The 18647-nt window shown below is 48.3% G+C and overlaps 1 protein-coding gene across 5 annotated transcripts in view; it reads right to left on the reverse strand.

Moving 5' to 3' along the window:
* Positions 1 to 18647, reverse strand: part of SMURF2 (SMAD specific E3 ubiquitin protein ligase 2) — a 270295-nt gene that overhangs the window by 67760 nt on the left and 183888 nt on the right. For all 5 annotated transcript variants that reach the window (XM_063960812.1, XM_063960810.1, XM_063960809.1 and 2 more), the window contains exon 8: positions 14275 to 14477. In XM_063960812.1, the coding sequence (XP_063816882.1) occupies positions 14275 to 14477 (203 nt within the window). The remainder of the gene's footprint in view (positions 1 to 14274; positions 14478 to 18647) is intronic.

Consider the following 18647-nt stretch of genomic DNA (forward strand, 5'->3'; position numbering starts at 1 on the left):
GAACTGAAGGCGTTGAGACGGAATTAGATGTGATTTCTTGAAGTTGACAATCCAACCGTGGTGAACCAGTACATCGTATGTTAGCAGCGCATGTTGGAGAAGTATCTGTTGAGACGGAGCTTTGATGAGCAGATCGTCTAAATACGGAACTATTGTCACTCCCAGGGATCTGAGGTGAGCTATCATCACAGACATCACTTTGGTGAATACCCGAGGCGCTGATGACAGGCCAAACGGTAGAGCCTGAAACTGGTAATGGTTCTGGCGTATTGCAAACCGTAAGAATTTCTGATGAGGCTGCCAAATTGGAATGTGTAAGTACGCATCCTTCAGATCTAGCGCAATCATAAATTCCTTTGGCTCTAAACCCGCAATCACCGAACGCAGAGACTCCATTTTGAATCTGTAGTAAGTTACGTACTGATTGAGACCCTTTAAGTTCAATATTGGTCTGACTGAGCCATCCGGCTTCGGTACTACAAACAGACTTGAATAAGAACCCTGACCCTGTTGGTGTACAGGGACCGGAATCAAAACTGCTGAATCCAGTAGGGACTGGATTGCGATTTGCAGAACCGTCCTCTTGTCGTCCGACAGAGGCAATCCTGTCTTGAAAAACCGCAGAGGCGGAAGACAGTCGAACTCTATTTTGTAACCTTTTAACACTAAATTGCGGATCCACCCATCCGCGGATGTGTGGAACCACGCCAAATGGAACGTCTGAAGGCGTGCTCCCACAATCGGAGAACCGAGATGGGCTGGTAGCCCGTCATGCCACTGGCTTGTCGGTAACCTTAGCGTCTTGGCGAGTTGTGTTGGTTTGTTGGAAACCACGTCCGCGACCACGTCTAGCAGGTGTGGCTGTTCCTCTGCCACGTCCTCGAAAGGGCTGAGGTCTAAAGGATTTGAACGAAGGTCCAGCGTACCTTCTTCTTGATACCGGTGGAGGCAATGGTAAGAAAACAGACTTACCTCCCGTAGCCTCAGAAATCCATGCGTCCAATTCAGGACCAAACAACTTCTTGCCATCGCAAGGCAACGCCTCTATACCTCGTTTGACCTCTGCCTCCGCATGATAAGCACGCAGCCAGAGTGCTCTTCGTGCCGAAACTAGCGACGATGAAATACGAGAAGTGAGCTGACAGACGTCAGTAGACGCTGTACAGAGATACTCTACAGCCTCAATCATTTGATTTACAAGAATTATCAGGTTTTCGTCATGTAAAGCAGATTTGAGTTCTGTAAGCCATATTATGAGCGCCTTAGTGACCCAAATGCCAACCAATCCAGGTCTCAGCATCACACCTGCTGCTACATACATGGATTTTAGCATAGTTTCTATCTTGCGATCTGAAGGATCTTTAAGCGTAGTAGCTGCTGGCACTGGTATGGTTAATTTCTTGGTAAGCTTTGACACTGAAGAATCAACTATTGGTGGATTCTCCCATGTACATGTTACCGAGTCTGGAAACGGGTAACTAGACTTAAATCTGCGAGGTATAGAAAACCGTTTATCTGGATTCTGTTGTGTTTCTACTAACATCTGATTAAGAGATTCCGACACAGGAAAACTTATTGGAGTTTTTTTCCGTTTAGTAAATACGACCTGATCATTTGTGAGAGGCTCCTCAGTTTCAGTAAACTTCAGAGACTGACGTACCGCTCTGATGAGATCATCAATGCCGGAACTGTTAAAATCCTCGCCATCTGACTCCACTTCGCCCTCCTCACCCTCATCTTGTTCCGTGAGGTCTGGCATGGAATCGTCAGAATGCAACATAGCAGACACTGGAAAATCATAAGACATATGAAATTTATCCAGTTTACCCAAAATGGATTTAGACCTTACGCAAGGCTGAGACGCCTCTGGTAGTTCTGGCGGTCTCACCCTAGACTCAGATCTTGCCGTTTCCCGCTCCTGACGAGCGGCGGTCAATTCTGATTGTAACCTATCTAGTACATTTACTAACATACCCCACGGAGGGTCCGGTGAGGACATTGGTTGTAAAACAGGAGCAGAAATGGTATTCTGAACCGAATTCACAAAACATACTGTACATGTGGTAGATCCATCCGGTAATACACTGTTACAGACTTTGCAATTATGCTTTTTAGTTTTTGCTGGTGCCTTACTCATTATGGCGACAGACAATACAATACACAAAAAACAGACACCTGCACGACTCAGTAAAAATAAGAATTTACTTACCGATAATTCTATTTCTCGTAGTCCGTAGTGGATGCTGGGGACTCCGTCAGGACCATGGGGAATAGCGGCTCCGCAGGAGACAGGGCACAAAATTAAAAGTTTTGACCACTAGGTGGTGTGCACTGGCTCCTCTCCCTATGACCCTCCTCCAAGCCTCAGTTAGATTTTTGTGCCCGGCCGAGAAGGGTGCAATCTAGGTGGCTCTCCTAAAGAGTTGCTTAGAATAAAAGTTTGTTAGGTTTTTTTATTTTCAGTGAGTCCTGCTGGCAACAGGCTCACTGCAACGCGGGACTAAGGGGAGAAGAAGCGAACTCACCTGCGTGCAGGATGGATTGGGCTTCTTAGGCTACTGGACACTAGCTCCAGAGGGACGATCACAGGTACAGCCTGGATGGGTCACCGGAGCCGCGCCGCCGTCCCCCTTACAGATGCTGAAGTGAGAAGAGGTCCAGAAATCGGCGGCTGAAGACTTTCCAGTCTTCTAAAGGTAGCGCACAGCACTGCAGCTGTGCGCCATTGCTCTCAGCACACTTCACACCGCGGTCACGGAGGGTGCAGGGCGCTGGGGGGGGGCGCCCTGGGCAGCAATGAGATTACCTATACTGGCTAAAAATACATCACATCACTGCACTACAGAAACAGGGTAAAATCAGAGAGGGGGGGCACTTATTTGGCGATATTCATAATATTTAAGCTGCTATAAGGGGAACACACTTATTTAAGGTTGTCCCTATATATTTATAGCGCTTGGGTGTGTGCTGGCAAACTCTCCCTCTGTCTCCCCAAAGGGCTAGTGGGGTCCTGTCTTCTATCAGAGCATTCCCTGTGTGTCTGCTGTGTGTCGGTACGTGTGTGTCGACATGTATGAGGACGATGTTGGTGTGGAGGCGGAGCAATTGCCTGTAGTGGTGATGTCACCCCCTAGGGAGTCGACACCGGAATGGATGGCTTTGTTTATGGAATTACGTGATAATGTCAGCACGCTGCAGAAGTCGGTTGACGACATGAGACGGCCGGCAAACCAATTAGTACCTGTCCAGGCGTCTCAGACACCGTCAGGGGCTTTAAAACGCCCATTACCTCAGTCTGTCGATACGGACACCGACACGGACACTGACTCCAGTGTCGACGGTGAAGAAATAAACGTATTTTCCAGTAGGGCCACTCGTTACATGATCACGGCAATGAAGGAGGCTTTACATATTTCTGATACTGCAAGTACCACAAAAAGGGGTATTATGTGGGGTGTGAAAAAACTACCTGTAGTTTTTCCTGAATCAGATGAATTGAATGAAGTGTGTGATGAAGCGTGGGTTAACCCCGATAAAAAACTGCTAATTTCAAAGAAGTTATTGGCATTATACCCTTTCCCGCCAGAGGTTAGGGCGCGCTGGGAAACACCCCCTAGGGTAGATAAGGCGCTCACACACTTATCAAAACAAGTGGCGTTACCGTCCCCAGAAACGGCCGCCCTCAAAGACCCAGCTGATAGGAGGCTGGAAAATACCCTAAAAAGTATATACACACATACTGGTGTTATACTGCGACCAGCTATCGCATCAGCATAGATGTGCAGTGCTGGGGTGGCTTGGTCGGAGTCACTGACTGAAAATATTGATACCCTGGATAGGGACAGTATTTTATTGACTATAGAGCATTTAAAGGATGCATTCCTTTATATGCGAGATGCACAGAGGGATATTTGCACTCTGGCATCAAGAGTAAGTGCGCTGTCCATCTCTGCCAGAAGAAGTTTATGGACGCGACAGTGGTCAGGTGATGCGGATTCCAAGCGGCATATGGAAGTATTGCCGTATAAAGGGGAGGAGTTATTTGGGGTCGGTCTATCGGACTTGGTGGCCACGGCAACAGCCGGAAAATCCACCTTTTTACCTCAGGTTACCTCCCAGCAGAAAAAGACACCGTCTTTTCAGCCGCAGCCTTTTCGTTCCCATAAGAACAAGCGGGCAAAAGGGCATTCATATCTGCCCCGAGGCAAAGGAAAGGGTAAGAGACTGCAGCAAGCAGCTCCCTCTCAGGAGCAGAAGCCCTCCCCCGCTTCTGCAAAGTCCTCAGCATGACGCTGGGGCCTTACAAGCGGACTCAGGTGCGGTGGGGGGTCGCCTCAAGAATTTCAGCGCGCAGTGGGCTCACTCGCAAGTGGACCCCTGGATCCTGCAGGTAGTATCTCAGGGTTACAGGTTGGAATTCGAGACGTCTCCCCCTCGCCGGTTCCTGAAGTCTGCTTTACCAACGTCTCCCTCCGACAGGGAGACGGTATTGGAAGCCATTCACAAGCTGTATTCTCAGCAGGTGATAGTCAAGGTACCCCTTCTACAACAAGGAAAGGGGTATTATTCCACGCTGTTTGTGGTACCGAAGCCGGACGGCTCGGTAAGAACTATTCTAAATCTGAAGGCTTTGAACATGTACATACAAAAGTTCAAGTTCAAGATGGAGTCACTCAGAGCAGTGATAGCGAATCTGGAAGAAGGGGACTTTATGGTGTCCTTGGACATCAAGGATGCTTACCTCCATGTCCCAATTTGCCCTTCACACCAAGGGTACCTCAGGTTCGTGGTACAAAACTGTCATTATCAGTTTCAGACGCTGCCGTTTGGATTGTCCACGGCACCCCGGGTCTTTACCAAGGTAATGGCCGAAATGATGATTCTTCTTCGAAGAAAAGGCGTATTAGTTATCCCTTACTTGGACGATCTCCTGATAAGGGCAAGATCCAGAGAACAGTTAGAGGCCGGTGTAGCACTAACCCAAGTAGTGCTGCAACAGCACGGGTGGATTCTAAATTTTCCAAAATCCCAGCTAAGCCCGACGACACGTCTGCTGTTCCTAGGGATGATTCTGGACACTGTTCAGAAAAAGGTGTTTCTTTCGGAGGAGAAAGCCAGGGAGTTATCCGAACTTGTCAGGAACCTCCTAAAACCAGGAAAAGTGTCTGTGCATCATTGCACAAGAGTCCTGGGAAAAATGGTGGCTTCTTACGAAGCGATTCCATTCGGCAGATTCCACGCACAAATTTTTCAGTGGGATCTGCTGGACAAATGGTCCGGATCGCATCTGCAGATGCATCAGCGGATAACCTTGTCTCCGAGGACAAGGGTGTCTCTTCTGTGGTGGTTGCAGAGTGCTCATCTGTTAGAGGGCCGCAGATTCGGAACACAGGACTGGGTCCTGGTGACCACAGATGCCAGTCTGAGAGGCTGGGGAGCATCCACTTAGGACGTCAGAGAAATAGCAGTAAGGTGTCTCTGTATATATATCTGGCCAAGTGCAGTACACGTGGCCAGTACTATGAAATGTGATCCCAAATTCCCACTAACACCCCTGCGCCTCCGGTGGAGTAGAGATGTAGGACAGGAACGTTCTGGAATCACAGAGGAAGACACAGGAAGCATGGTTAAAATGGCCCCCATGCTTATACATATAATCACAGTGCAGTTCCATGCTGATATTATAAACAGCCTGTGTAATCATGATAAAACCTCCTCCCTGGCAGTATAAACATCTTATATAGTTATATGCTATACTACCAACAGCCTGTTGCTGCTGTACTTTCTCCCCCCCCCCCCCTCGCATCTGCTCCATAGCGTGCAGTGCGGGTAGCAGGCACCCCGGGACCTGGGAGCGCGTGTCAGCGCTATGAGACCCGGTCAGCAGCGGTCAAGCGGCGGGCGGAAGTGCAGGAGAAGCGGCGGGCGGACCCGTTGAGAGACACGGGTATCCTTCTTCCCTGTAAGAAGCGCCGGAGCAGCGGAGAAGCGGCGGCCGGACCCGACTTCATAGACGCGGGAGCGGGAGCAGTGTAGATCTCAAGCGGCGGGCGGAAGCGGGTGCTATGTTACCCGGCGGCCGGAGCAACTGCGGCGGGCGGCAGACACCTTCCTTCCCCTCGGGGCGGCAGCGGAAGCTGACCGCCCCGTTCTCTCCCCTCACATACCTGTTTGTAGAAACGTCTGTGAAGAGGCTCCGACGGGGCTTCTTAGTAAGCGCCGGCCAGCCTGTGCACACAAGATCTGTGTGTTGTGTGGCTGTGAGGGAGCTCTTTCAGAGAGGCCCGACACGCCCCTGCTGCTATCAGCAGCTGCACTATCCCTGACCCTGCCTTTTGGAAGGGGGAAAGGGATGTGTAAAATAGAAAAAATAAAAATCAAATAAAAAGAAAAATCTTCAATAGTAATCGTGACCTGAGTCACCTAGCTGTTGCTACGTCGAGCACAGAAAAAACACTGAGAGGTACTCGGGGATATGGAGGGGTGGAGTGTTCTAAATTTAAATATTCAGTGCTGTTCCTACGGAAGCCCGTCCATATCCCAAGAGTACTCCAGTGACCCCTAGTGGATGATAAAGAAAGAGGCTGTGATCTCAGTAGCGCAATATAAATTGGAGAGTTTCAATGTTAGGCCAGAAAGGATATTGGTGGAGAACGTTACTAGCAAAGATGGGTAGAGTTTTAGGTGTTATAGAGCGAATAAATGTATTGGGAACAGAGCTGTAGTTGACCGAGGGTGAAGCTCATCACTATATCGGGACATGTGTTATCAAAGAATGCTTAAAACTCTAAGGTCATCCATTAGTACAAATCTATTGGGAGAAAAATGTGACAAATAATAAGAATTTACTTACCGATAATTCTATTTCTCGGAGTCCGTAGTGGATGCTGGGGTTCCTGAAAGGACCATGGGGAATAGCGGCTCCGCAGGAGACAGGGCACAAAAAGTAAAGCTTTAGTATCAGGTGGTGTGCACTGGCTCCTCCCCCTATGACCCTCCTCCAAGCCAGTTAGATACTGTGCCCGGACGAGCGTACATAATAAGGAAGGATTTTGAATCCCGGGTAAGACTCATACCAGCCACACCAATCACACTGTACAACCTGTGATCTGAACCCAGTTAACAGTATGATAACAGCGGAGCCTCTGAAAAGATGGCTCACAACAATAATAACCCGATTTTTGTAACTATGTACAAGTATTGCAGATAATCCGCACTTGGGATGGGCGCCCAGCATCCACTACGGACTCCGAGAAATAGAATTATCGGTAAGTAAATTCTTATTTTCTCTATCGTCCTAGTGGATGCTGGGGTTCCTGAAAGGACCATGGGGATAATACCAAAGCTCCCAAACGGGCGGGAGAGTGCGGATGACTCTGCAGCACCGAATGAGAGAACTCCAGGTCCTCCTTAGCCAGGGTATCAAATTTGTAGGATTTTACAAACGTGTTTGCCCCTGACTAAATAACCGCTCGGCAAAGTTGTAAAAGCCGAGACCCCTCGGGCAGCCGCCCAAGATGAGCCCACCTTCCTTGTGGAATGGGCATTTACATATTTTGGCTGTGGCAGGCCTGCCACAGAATGTGCAAGCTGAATTGTATTACACATCCAACTAGCAATAGTCTGCTTAGAAGCAAAAGCACCCAGTTTGTTGGGTGCATACAGGATAACAGCAAGTCAGTTTTCCTGACTCCAGCCGTCCTGGAACATATTTTCAGGGCCCTGACAACATCTAGCAACTTGGAGTCCTCCAAGTCCCTAGTAGGTGCAAGGCACCACAATAAGCTGGTTCAGGTGAAACACTGACACCACCTTAGGGAGAGAACTGGGGACGAGTCCGCAGCTCTGCCCTGTCCGAATGGACAAACAGATATGGGCTTTTTTGAGAAAAAACCACCAATTTGACACTCGCCTGGTCCAGGCCAGGGCCAAGATCATGGTCACTTTTCATGTGAGATGCTTCAAATCCACAGATTTGACTGGTTTTAAACCAATGTGATTTGAGGAATCCCAGAACTACGTTGAGATCCCACAGTGCCACTGGAGGCACAAAAGGGGGTTGTATATGCAATACTCCCTTGACAAAATTCTGGACTTCAGGAACTGAAGCCAATTCTTTCTGGAAGAAAATCGACAGGGCCGAAATTTGAACCTTAATGGACCCCAATTTGAGGCCCATAGACACTCCTGTTTTCAGGAAATGCAGGAAACGACCGAGTTGAAATTTCTTTGTGGGGCCTTCCTGGCCTCACACCACGCAACATATTTTCGCCACATGTGGTGATAATGTTGTGCGGTCACCTCCTTTCTGGCTTTGACCAGAGTAGGAATGACCTCTTCCGGAATGCCTTTTTCCCTTAGGATCCGGCGTTCCACCGCCATGCCGACAAACGCAGCTGCGGTAAGTCTTGGAACAGACATGGTACTTGCTGAAGCAAGTCCCTTTTTAGCGGCAGAGGCCATAAAACCTCTGTAAGCATCTCTTGAAGTTCCGGGTACCAAGTCCTTCTTGGCCAATCCGGAGCCATGAGTATAGTTCTTACTCCTCTACGTTTTATAATTCTCAGCACCTTAGGTATGAGAAGCAGAGGAGGGAACACATACACCGACTGGTACACCCACGGTGTTACCAGAACGTCCACAGCTATTGCCTGAGGGTCTCTTGACCTGGCGCAATACCTGTCCCGTTTTTTGTTCAGACGGGACGCCATCATGTCCACCTTTGGTATTTCCCAACGGTTTACAATCATGTGGAAAAAACTTCCCGATGAAGTTTCCACTCTCCCGGGTGGAGGTCGTGCCTGCTGAGGAAGTCTGCTTCCCAGTTTCCATTCCCGGGATGAAACACTGCTGACAGTGCTATCACATGATTTTCCGCCCAGCGAAAAGTCCTTGCAGTTTTTGCCATTGCCCTCCTGCTTCTTGTGTCGCCCTGTCAGTTTACGTGGGCGACTGCCGTGATGTTTTTCCCACTGGATCAATACCGGCTGACCTTGAAGCAGAGGTCTTGCTAAGCTTAGAGCATTATAATTTTACCCTTAGCTCCAGTATATTTATGTGAAGAAAAGTCTCCAGACTTGATCACACTCCCTGGAAATTTTTTCCTTGTGTGACTGCTCCCCAGCCTCTCGGGCTGGGCTCCGTGGTCACCAGCATCCAATCCTGAATGCCAAATCTGCGGCCCTCTAGAAGATGGGCACACTATAACCACCACAGGAGAGACACCCTTGTCCTTGGATATAGGGTTATCCGCTGATGCATCTGAAGATGCGATCCGGACCATTTTTCCAGCAGATCCCACTGAAAAGTTCTTGCGTGAAATCTGCCGAATGGAATTGCTTCGTAGGAAGCCACCATTTTTACCAGGACCCTTGTGCAATGATGCACTGTTTTTAGGAGGTTCCTGACTAGCTCGGATAACTCCCTGGCTTTCTCTTCCGGGAGAAACACCTTTTTCTGGACTGTGTCCAGAATCATCCCTAGGCACAGCAGACGTGTCGTCGGGATCAGCTGCGATTTTGGAATATTTAGAATCCACCCGTGCTGTTGTAGCAGTATCCGAGATAGTGCTACTCCGACCTCCAACTGTTCCCTGGACTATGCCCTTATCAGGAGATCGTCCAAGTAAGGGATAATTAAGACGCCTTTTCTTCGAAGAAGAATCATCATTTCGGCCATTACCTTGGTAAAGACCCGGGGTGCCGTGGACAATCCAAACGGCAGCGTCTAAAACGGATAGTGACAGTTCTGCACCACGAACCTGAGGTACCCTTAGTGAGAAGGACAAATTTGGGACATAGAGGTAAGCATCCCTGATGTCCCCGGACACTATATAGTCCCCTTCTTCCTGGTTCGTTATCACTGCTCTGAGTGACTCCATCTTGATTTGAACCTTTGTAAGTGTTCAAAAAATTTTTTAGAATAAGTCTCACCTAGCCTTCTGGCTTCAGTACCACAACATAGTGTGGAATAATACCCCTTTTCCTTGTAGTAGGAGGGGTAATTTAATTATCACCTGCTGGGAATACAGCTTGTGAATTTTTTCCCATACTGCCTCCTTGTCGGAGGGAGACCTTGGTAAAGCAGACTTCAGGAGCCTGCGAAGAGGAAACGTCTCTACATTCCAATCTGTACCCCTGGGATACTACTTGTAGGATCCAGGGGTCCTGTACGGTCTCAGCGCCATGCTGAGAACTTGTCAGAAGCGGTGGAGCGCTTCTGTTCCTGGGAATGGGCTGCCTGCTACAGTCTTCTTCCCTTTCCTCTATCCCTGGGCAGATATGATCTTATAGGGACGAAAAGACTGAGGTTGAAAAGACGGTGTCTTTTTCTGCAGAGATGTGACTTAGGGTAAAAACGGTGGATTTTCCAGCAGTTGCCGTGGCCACCAGGTCCGATGGACCGACCCCAAAAAACTCCTCTTCCTTTATACGGCAATACACCTTTTTGCCGTTTGGAATCTGCATCACCTGACCACTGTCGTGTCCATAACATCTTCTGGCAGATATGGACATCGCATTTACTCTTGATGCCAGAGTGCAAATATCCCTCTGTGCATCTCGCATATATAGAAATGCATCCTTTAAATGCTCTATAGTCAATAAAATACTGTCCCTGTCAAGGGTATCAATATTTTTAGTCAGGGAATCCGACCAAGCCACCCCAGCTCTGCACATCCAGGCTGAGGCGATCGCTGGTCGCAGTATAACACCAGTATGTGTGTATATACTTTTTATGATATTTTCCAGCCTCCTGTCAGCTGGTCCTTGAGGACGGCCCTATCTATAGACGGTACCGCCACTTGTTTTGATAAGCGTGTGAGCGCCTTATTCCACCCTAAGGGGTGTTTCCCAACGCGCCCTAACTTCTGGCGGGAAAGGGTATACCGCCCATAATTTTCTATCGGGGGGAACCCACGCATCATCACACACTTTATTTAATTTATCTGATTCAGGAAAAACTACTGTAGTTTTTTCACATCCCACATAATACCCTCTTTTGTGGTACTTGTAGTATCAGAAATATGTAACACCTCCTTCATTGCCTTTAACGTGTGGCCCTAATAAGGAATACGTTTGTTTATTCACCGTCGACACTGGATTCAGTGTCCCTGTCTGTGTCTGTGTCGACCGACTAAAGTAAACGGGCGTTTTAAAAACCCCTGACGGTGTTTTTGAGACGTCTGGACCGGTACTAATTGTTTGTCGGCCGTCTCATGTCGTCAACCGACCTTGCAGCGTGTTGACATTATCACGTAATTCCCTAAATAAGCCATCCATTCCGGTGTCGACTCCCTAGAGAGTGACATCACCATTACAGGCAATTGCTCCGCCTCCTCACCAACATCGTCCTCATACATGTCGACACACACGTACCGACACACAGCACACACACAGGGAATGCTCTGATAGAGGACAGGACCCACTAGCCCTTTGGAGAGACAGAGGGAGAGTTTGCCAGCACACACCAAAAACGCTATAATTATATAGGGACAACCTTATATAAGTGTTTTCCCTTATAGCATCTGTTTAATATATTTCTAACGCCAAATTAGTGCCCCCCCTCTCAGTTTTAACCCTGTTTCTGTAGTGCAGTGCAGGGGAGAGCCTGGGAGCCTTCCCTCCAGCCTTTCTGTGAGGGAAAATGGCGCTGTGTGCTGAGGAGATAGGCCCCGCCCCTTTTTCGGCGGCCTCGTCTCCCGCTTTTAACGGATTCTGGCAGGGGTTAAATATCTCCATATAGCCTCCGGAGGATATATGTGAGGTATTTTTAGCCAAAATAGGTTTTCATTTGCCTCCCAGGGCGCCCCCCTCCCAGCGCCCTGCACCCTCAGTGACTGCCGTGTGAAGTGTGCTGAGAGGAAAATGGCGCACAGCTGCAGTGCTGTGCGCTACCTTTAGAAGACTGCAGGAGTCTTCAGCCGCCGATTCTGGACCTCTTCTTACTTCAGCATCTGCAAGGGGGCCGGCGGCAAGGCTCCGGTGACCATCCAGGCTGTACCTGTGATCGTCCCTCTGGAGCTGATGTCCAGTAGCCAAGAAGCCAATCCATCCTGCACGCAGGTGAGTTCACTTCTTCTCCCCTAAGTCCCTCGTTGCAGTGATCCTGTTGCCAGCAGGACTCACTGTAAAATAAAAAACCTAAGCTAAACTTTCTCTAAGCAGCTCTTTAGGAGAGCCACCTAGAATTGCACCCTTCTCGGCCGGGCACAAAAATCTAACTGGCTTGGAGGAGGGTCATAGGGGGAGGAGCCAGTGCACACCACCTGATACTAAAGCTTTACTTTTTGTGCCCTGTCTCCTGCGGAGCCGCTATTCCCCATGGTCCTTTCAGGAACCCCAGCATCCACTAGGACGATAGAGAAAATAATATTACTATTATTAAATCTCAGAGCATAGGCTAGACACTGGGGCTACCTTACATGCTGGAGTTGGAGATGGTAATGAGGATGGATGCTTTGCGTAGGTCATTGGCAGACCAGGGTACACAGGTTGGGCAGTACAGAATAAAGGAATTGCAGAAAGGTTAAGCATCATGAAATTGCATCTTGGAAAAACAGACTGCCAGTGCAGAGGGGAAAAACAGACTGCCAGTGCAGAGGCCCAGTTCTAGTAAATAATAGCCATTGAAAATGAATGGAAATGGAAAAACTATACTTTATCATATCGCCCAACAATTTTGATTCCTGGGAATAGTACAAATGTCAGCACATTTGTACCGACTTGTGGTAAGATGGAGGAGTTACTCTACCACATGCAGCGGTCAGGCACATGAGGGGGTCCTCTTCTACATATGCTGCCTGTCAGGAGTTTCTTCCCCAGTGTCTATTAGTCTCTGCAATGCTGTACAGCTATCTACCTTCTCTAATCCAGGCTAAAGTACTGTATGTGTTATTCCCCACCCCAGATAGAGTGTATGCCACCATGTCCCCCCCGGCCTCAGCATGTGTGTTACCAAGCCCACCTCCCCAAAGACCCCAGCATGTGCGTCACTATGAGCCGTACTCCCCGACCACAACCTTCCAGCACCCAGTGTAAGTATGTCATTATTCCATACCAAGACCAGGTATGTTTGTTAACATGTCCCCCACCCCCAGGCCCAGTGTGTGTCACCATGTCCCGTCCATCACCCCCTCCGCCCCAAAGACCCAGTGTGCATTTGTGTCTCCATTGTCTACCCTCCCCAGGCCCTCAGTGTGTGTGTGTCACTATGTCTCCACCAAACCATTCTGTATGTTTATTTGTCGTCGTCCCCCCACCAGTATGTGCATCCCCATGCCCATCCAATCCCCAGTATGCATGTATGTATATATCCAACTCTGTAAAGCACACCTTTTCAGAGTTTAGTGCCGCAAAACAGTTGGACACACTAAAGGTGCCATGAACCAAAAAAGTTTGGGAACCACTGCTCTAAGCGCATAGTTTACAGAGGTCTCCTCCCCAATAGTTGACAGTAGACATCCCTTTGACATGCATAAAGCAGAGTAGCTGTTCATCCAATGCGATTGGTTAATGATCTCCATATAGATTTCCAGTATGGAGCATTTCTTGGAAGATAGGAACGCCAAGGAGTTCAGGCTTATACAGACTTAGGTTCAGATTGAAGGAAATATCACTGATGACTCAGTGGAGAGAGAGTCCTTGGTGTTCGTCATAACAGGAATAGAGGTCACAGAAGGAGGTATAGAATTGAAGTGAGCACAGAGAAGACAAACTCAACCATGCAAATCATGTAACAAAGGAGAGATGTATAAAAAAAAAAAAAAAAAAGGATACGAATCTGATTCCAAGTGTATAAATGTGCTCATTATTAGTTATGAGTTTCTCCCAATCCCAGGCCTCACTCTATCTACTTCAGTTTCACTGACCTTCACGTTTCTCTCATTCCAAGCTATACTGTCATTCTGTATCCCTCTTCCTAATATTGCTCATCTCAGGCTTCACTCTACCACTTGAGGGACATGTACTAAGCAGGTAAAAAGAGTGGAGAAGTGAGCCAGTGGAGAATCTGCCTGTGGCAACCTATCAGCATTGAAGTAACATTTCTAATTTGCATAGTATTAAATTATACAGAGCAGCTGATTGGTTTGCCATAGGCAACTTCTCCACTCTGTTCACTGCTTAGTACATGATCCCATGTGCTGCACACCAATGTTCTCGCTCATACTGTCTCTAATCAGCTGCAACACTCTATCACTCTTTAACCCCCCCCCGCCCAATGTTCACCCTACCCCAAAGCAAATGTAATGCTTTCTTATAGCCCTGGGACAATTACCATATCCCTCAGGCAAGTCGGGTGGGGTGTGCAAATGTGTTCTGCTCATGTAATTTCTGTGCCGTTGCGACCGGACTCTCCTCTCTGCAAGTCGAGGATCTGAAGTTTGTCCACTAGTGGCTCCATTGGTCCCTGTGATGGGCGTGTTTTCATCCACAAAGCAGCTCAGAGGCCTCCCAGGACTGGAGTACTCGGATGCCGGTCTATTAGGGGGTGAAATAGGAGAAAAAAAACATAGCATAATAATTGATGGGATTAAATTAAAATGAACAGTTCAGTGGAGACGCAGCTAAACAAATCTCACAATAAAAACGGTGGGATCACAAAAAACATGTATTCGCTAAAACAACTGGTTAATCTGCTCATAGTCTTGCACTTAAAAGCAATTAGCAGTGTGTTAAAACAAAGCATTGCATCTCTTTGGAAGATACCAATAAGAAGCGAGATACGTGCAGCAGAGAGCTAAAAAAGGAATCCTACAAATCCGCATAGCTTGACTTCGTTGAACACCAAAAGATTAGTTTGGTTCCCCTGGCTGCATAAGTCTGTTCTCCACAGTCCTCAGTGTGCATCAGCAATGTGCAAGGATAATAGATCAATAGGCTGATAGAAGTTATAAGGTTCACTATAAAGCCTTCCAACTCTCAATACAAACAGTGACATCCCTGAGTACCTACCGAATAGTCATGAGAACGGATATATATTTAGGAGCCCCTTCTTCCTAGTTAATTATTGAGTGACATTCTCATTATTAGTCCAAGGGGTTCATTATGAAATGCCGGTGGCCAGGACCCCAGCCGTCAGTATACCAACAGCGGGATCCCGGACACCAGTATGCTGGCAGCGGGGCGAGCGCTAGAAAGCCCCTTGTGGCCTCACTGCACTCACCAGGTTATGTTCTCCCTCAGTGGGTGTCGTGGACACCCACAGAGGGAGAACAGCCTGTGGCGCCGGTATTTGGGCGGCGCCATTTCACCTCTAGTCGGGATCCCAATGTTGGCACTGTGACCTCCGGGATCCTGAACAGCAGTATTGTAAACGCTTCCCAGTCCAAGATCTCTCAGATGTAGGTGATCTAAAGGGCCCTACACACTGGCAGATAAAACAGAACGATATGAACGTTCTCGTTCATAAATGAATGAGAACTCGTTCATATCGTTCTGTGTGTAGGCACCAACGATTAACGATGCGCGGCCCTGTGCTCGTTAATCGTTGGTGCCCCATCGCTTATGCATGCAGGATAATATGGACGAGATTGTCCATATTAGCATGCAGTGCTATGGAGCCGGGTGACAGGGGAAAGTGAAGAAACTTCACTCCCCCCGTCACCTCACCCCCGCCGCCGGGTTGCCCGTCGGCCGTATCTGCCGTCGGGCAGCTCGGTATGTGTGTAGGGCCCATAACAGAGAGGGGGCAGAAAGCAATATGTCAGATGAAATATTTTCAGTCATAATTGTTAAACATTTTAAAATAAGAATTTACTTACCGATAATTCTATTTCTCGGAGTCCGTAGTGGATGCTGGGGTTCCTGAAAGGACCATGGGGAATAGCGGCTCCGCAGGAGACAGGGCACAAAAAGTAAAGCTTTAGGATCAGGTGGTGTGCACTGGCTCCTCCCCCTATGACCCTCCTCCAAGCCTCAGTTAGGATACTGTGCCCGGACGAGCGTACACAATAAGGAAGGATTTATGAATCCCGGGTAAGACTCATACCAGCCACACCAATCACACTGTACAACCTGTGATCTGAACCCAGTTAACAGTATGATAACAGCGGAGCCTCTGAAAAGATGGCTCACAACAAATAATAACCCGATTTTTGTAACTATGTACAAGTAATGCAGATAATCCGCACTTGGGATGGGCGCCCAGCATCCACTACGGACTCCGAGAAATAGAATTATCGGTAAGTAAATTCTTATTTTCTCTATCGTCCTAGTGGATGCTGGGGTTCCTGAAAGGACCATGGGGATTATACCAAAGCTCCCAAACGGGCGGGAGAGTGCGGATGACTCTGCAGCACCGAATGAGAGAACTCCAGGTCCTCCTTAGCCAGGGTATCAAATTTGTAGGATTTTACAAACGTGTTTGCCCCTGACTAATTAGCCGCTCGGCAAAGTTGTAAAGCCGAGACCCCTCGGGCAGCCGCCCAAGATGAGCCCACCTTCCTTGTGGAATGGGCATTTACATATTTTGGCTGTGGCAGGCCTGCCACAGAATGTGCAAGCTGAATTGTATTACACATCCAACTAGCAAAAGTCTGCTTAAAAGCAAGAGCACCCAGTTTGTTGGGTGCATACAGGATAACAGCAAGTCAGTTTTCCTGACTCCAGCCTTCCTGGAACCTATATTTTCAGGGCCCTGACCACATCTAGCAACTTGGAGTCCTCCAAGTCCCTAGTAGGCGCAAGACACCACAATAAGCTGGTTCAGGTGAAACACTGACACCACCTTAGGGAGAGAACTGGGGACGAGTCCGCAGCTCTGCCCTGTCCGAATGGACAAACAGATATGGGCTTTTTTGAGAAAAAAACCACCAATTTGACACTCGCCTGGTCCAGGCCAGGTCCAAGAGCATGTTCACTTTTCATGTGAGATGCTTCAAATCCACAGATTTGACTGGTTTTAAACCAATGTGTTTTGAGGAATCCCAGAACTACGTTGAGATCCCACAGTGCCACTGGAGGCACAAAAGGGGGTTGTATATGCAATACTCCCTTGACAAACTTCTGGACTTCAGGAACTGAAGCCAATTCTTTCTGGAAGAAAAATCGACAGGGCCGAAATTTGAACCTTAATGGACCCCAATTTGAGGCCCATAGACACTCCTGTTTGCAGGAAATGCAGGAATCGACCGAGTTGAAATTTCTTCGTGGGGCCTTCCTGGCCTCACACCACGCAACATATTTTCGCCACATGTGGTGATAATGTTGTGCGGTCACCTCCTTTCTGGCTTTGACCAGGGTAGGAATGACCTCTTCCTGAATGCCTTTTCCCTTAGGATCCGGCGTTCCACCGCCATGCCGTCAAACGCAGCTGCGGTAAGTCTTGGAACAGACATGGTACTTGCTGAAACAAGTCCCTTCTTAGCGGCAGAGGCCATAAGTCCTCTGTGAGCATCTCTTGAAGTTCCGGGTACCAAGTCCTTCTTGGCCAATCCGGAGCCATGAGTATAGTTCTTACTCCTCTACGTCTTATAATTCTCAGTACCTTAGGTATGAAAAACAGAGGATGGAACACATACACCGACTGGTACACCCACGGTGTTACCAGAACGTCCACAGCTATTGCCTGAGGGTCTCTTAACCTGGCGCAATACCTGTCCCGTTTTTTGTTCAGACGGGACGCCATCATGTCCACCTTTGGTAATTCCCAACGGTTTACAATCATGTGGAAAACTTCCCCATGAAGTTCCCACTCTGCCGGGTGGAGGTCGTGCCTACTGAGGAAGTCTGCTTCCCAGTTTCCATTCCCGGAATGAAACACTGCTGACAGTGCTATCACATGATTTTCCGCCCAGCGAAAAGTCCTTGCAGTTTTTGCCACTGCCCTCCTGCTTCTTGTGCCGCCCTGTCTATTTACGTGGGCGACTGCCGTGATGTTTTATCCCACTGGATCAATACCGGCTGACCTTGAAGCAGAGGTCTTGCTAAGCTTAGAGCATTATAAATTTACCCTTAGCTATATTTATGTGGAGAAAAGTCTCCAGACTTGATCACACTCCCTGGAAATTTTTTCCTTGTGTGACTGCTCCCCAGCCTCTCGGGCTGGCCTCCGTGGTCACCAACATCCAAAACTGAATGCCGAATCTGCGGCCCTCTAGAAGATGAGCACTCTGTAACCACCACAGGAGAGACACCCTTGTCCTTGGATATAGGGTTATCCGCTGATGCATCTGAAGATGCGATCCGGACCATTTGTCCAGCAGATCCCACTGAAAAGTTCTTGCATGAAATCTGCCGACTGGAATTGCTTCGAAGGAAGTCACCATTTTTTTTTTTTTTTTTTTTTTACCATGGCCCTTGTGCAATGATGCACTGATTTTAGGAGGTTCCTGACTAGCTCGGATAACTCCCTGGCTTTCTCTTCCGGGAGAAACACCTTTTTCTGGACTGTGTCCAGAATCATCCCTAAGCACAGGAGACTTGTTGTCGGGATCAGCTGCGATTTTGGAATATTTAGAATCCACCCCTGCTGTTGTAACAGTATCCGAGATAGTGCTACTCCGACCTCCAACTGTTCCCTGGACTTTGCCCTTATCAGGAGATCGTCCAAGTAAGGGATAATTAAGACGCCTTTTCTTCGAAGAAGAACCATCATTTCGGCCATTACCTTGGTAAAGACCCGGGGTGCCGTGGACAATCCAACGGCAG

The sequence above is a fragment of the Pseudophryne corroboree genome, chromosome 3 (genome assembly GCF_028390025.1).
Source record: "Pseudophryne corroboree isolate aPseCor3 chromosome 3, aPseCor3.hap2, whole genome shotgun sequence".
NCBI classification, from domain to species: domain Eukaryota; kingdom Metazoa; phylum Chordata; class Amphibia; order Anura; family Myobatrachidae; genus Pseudophryne; species Pseudophryne corroboree.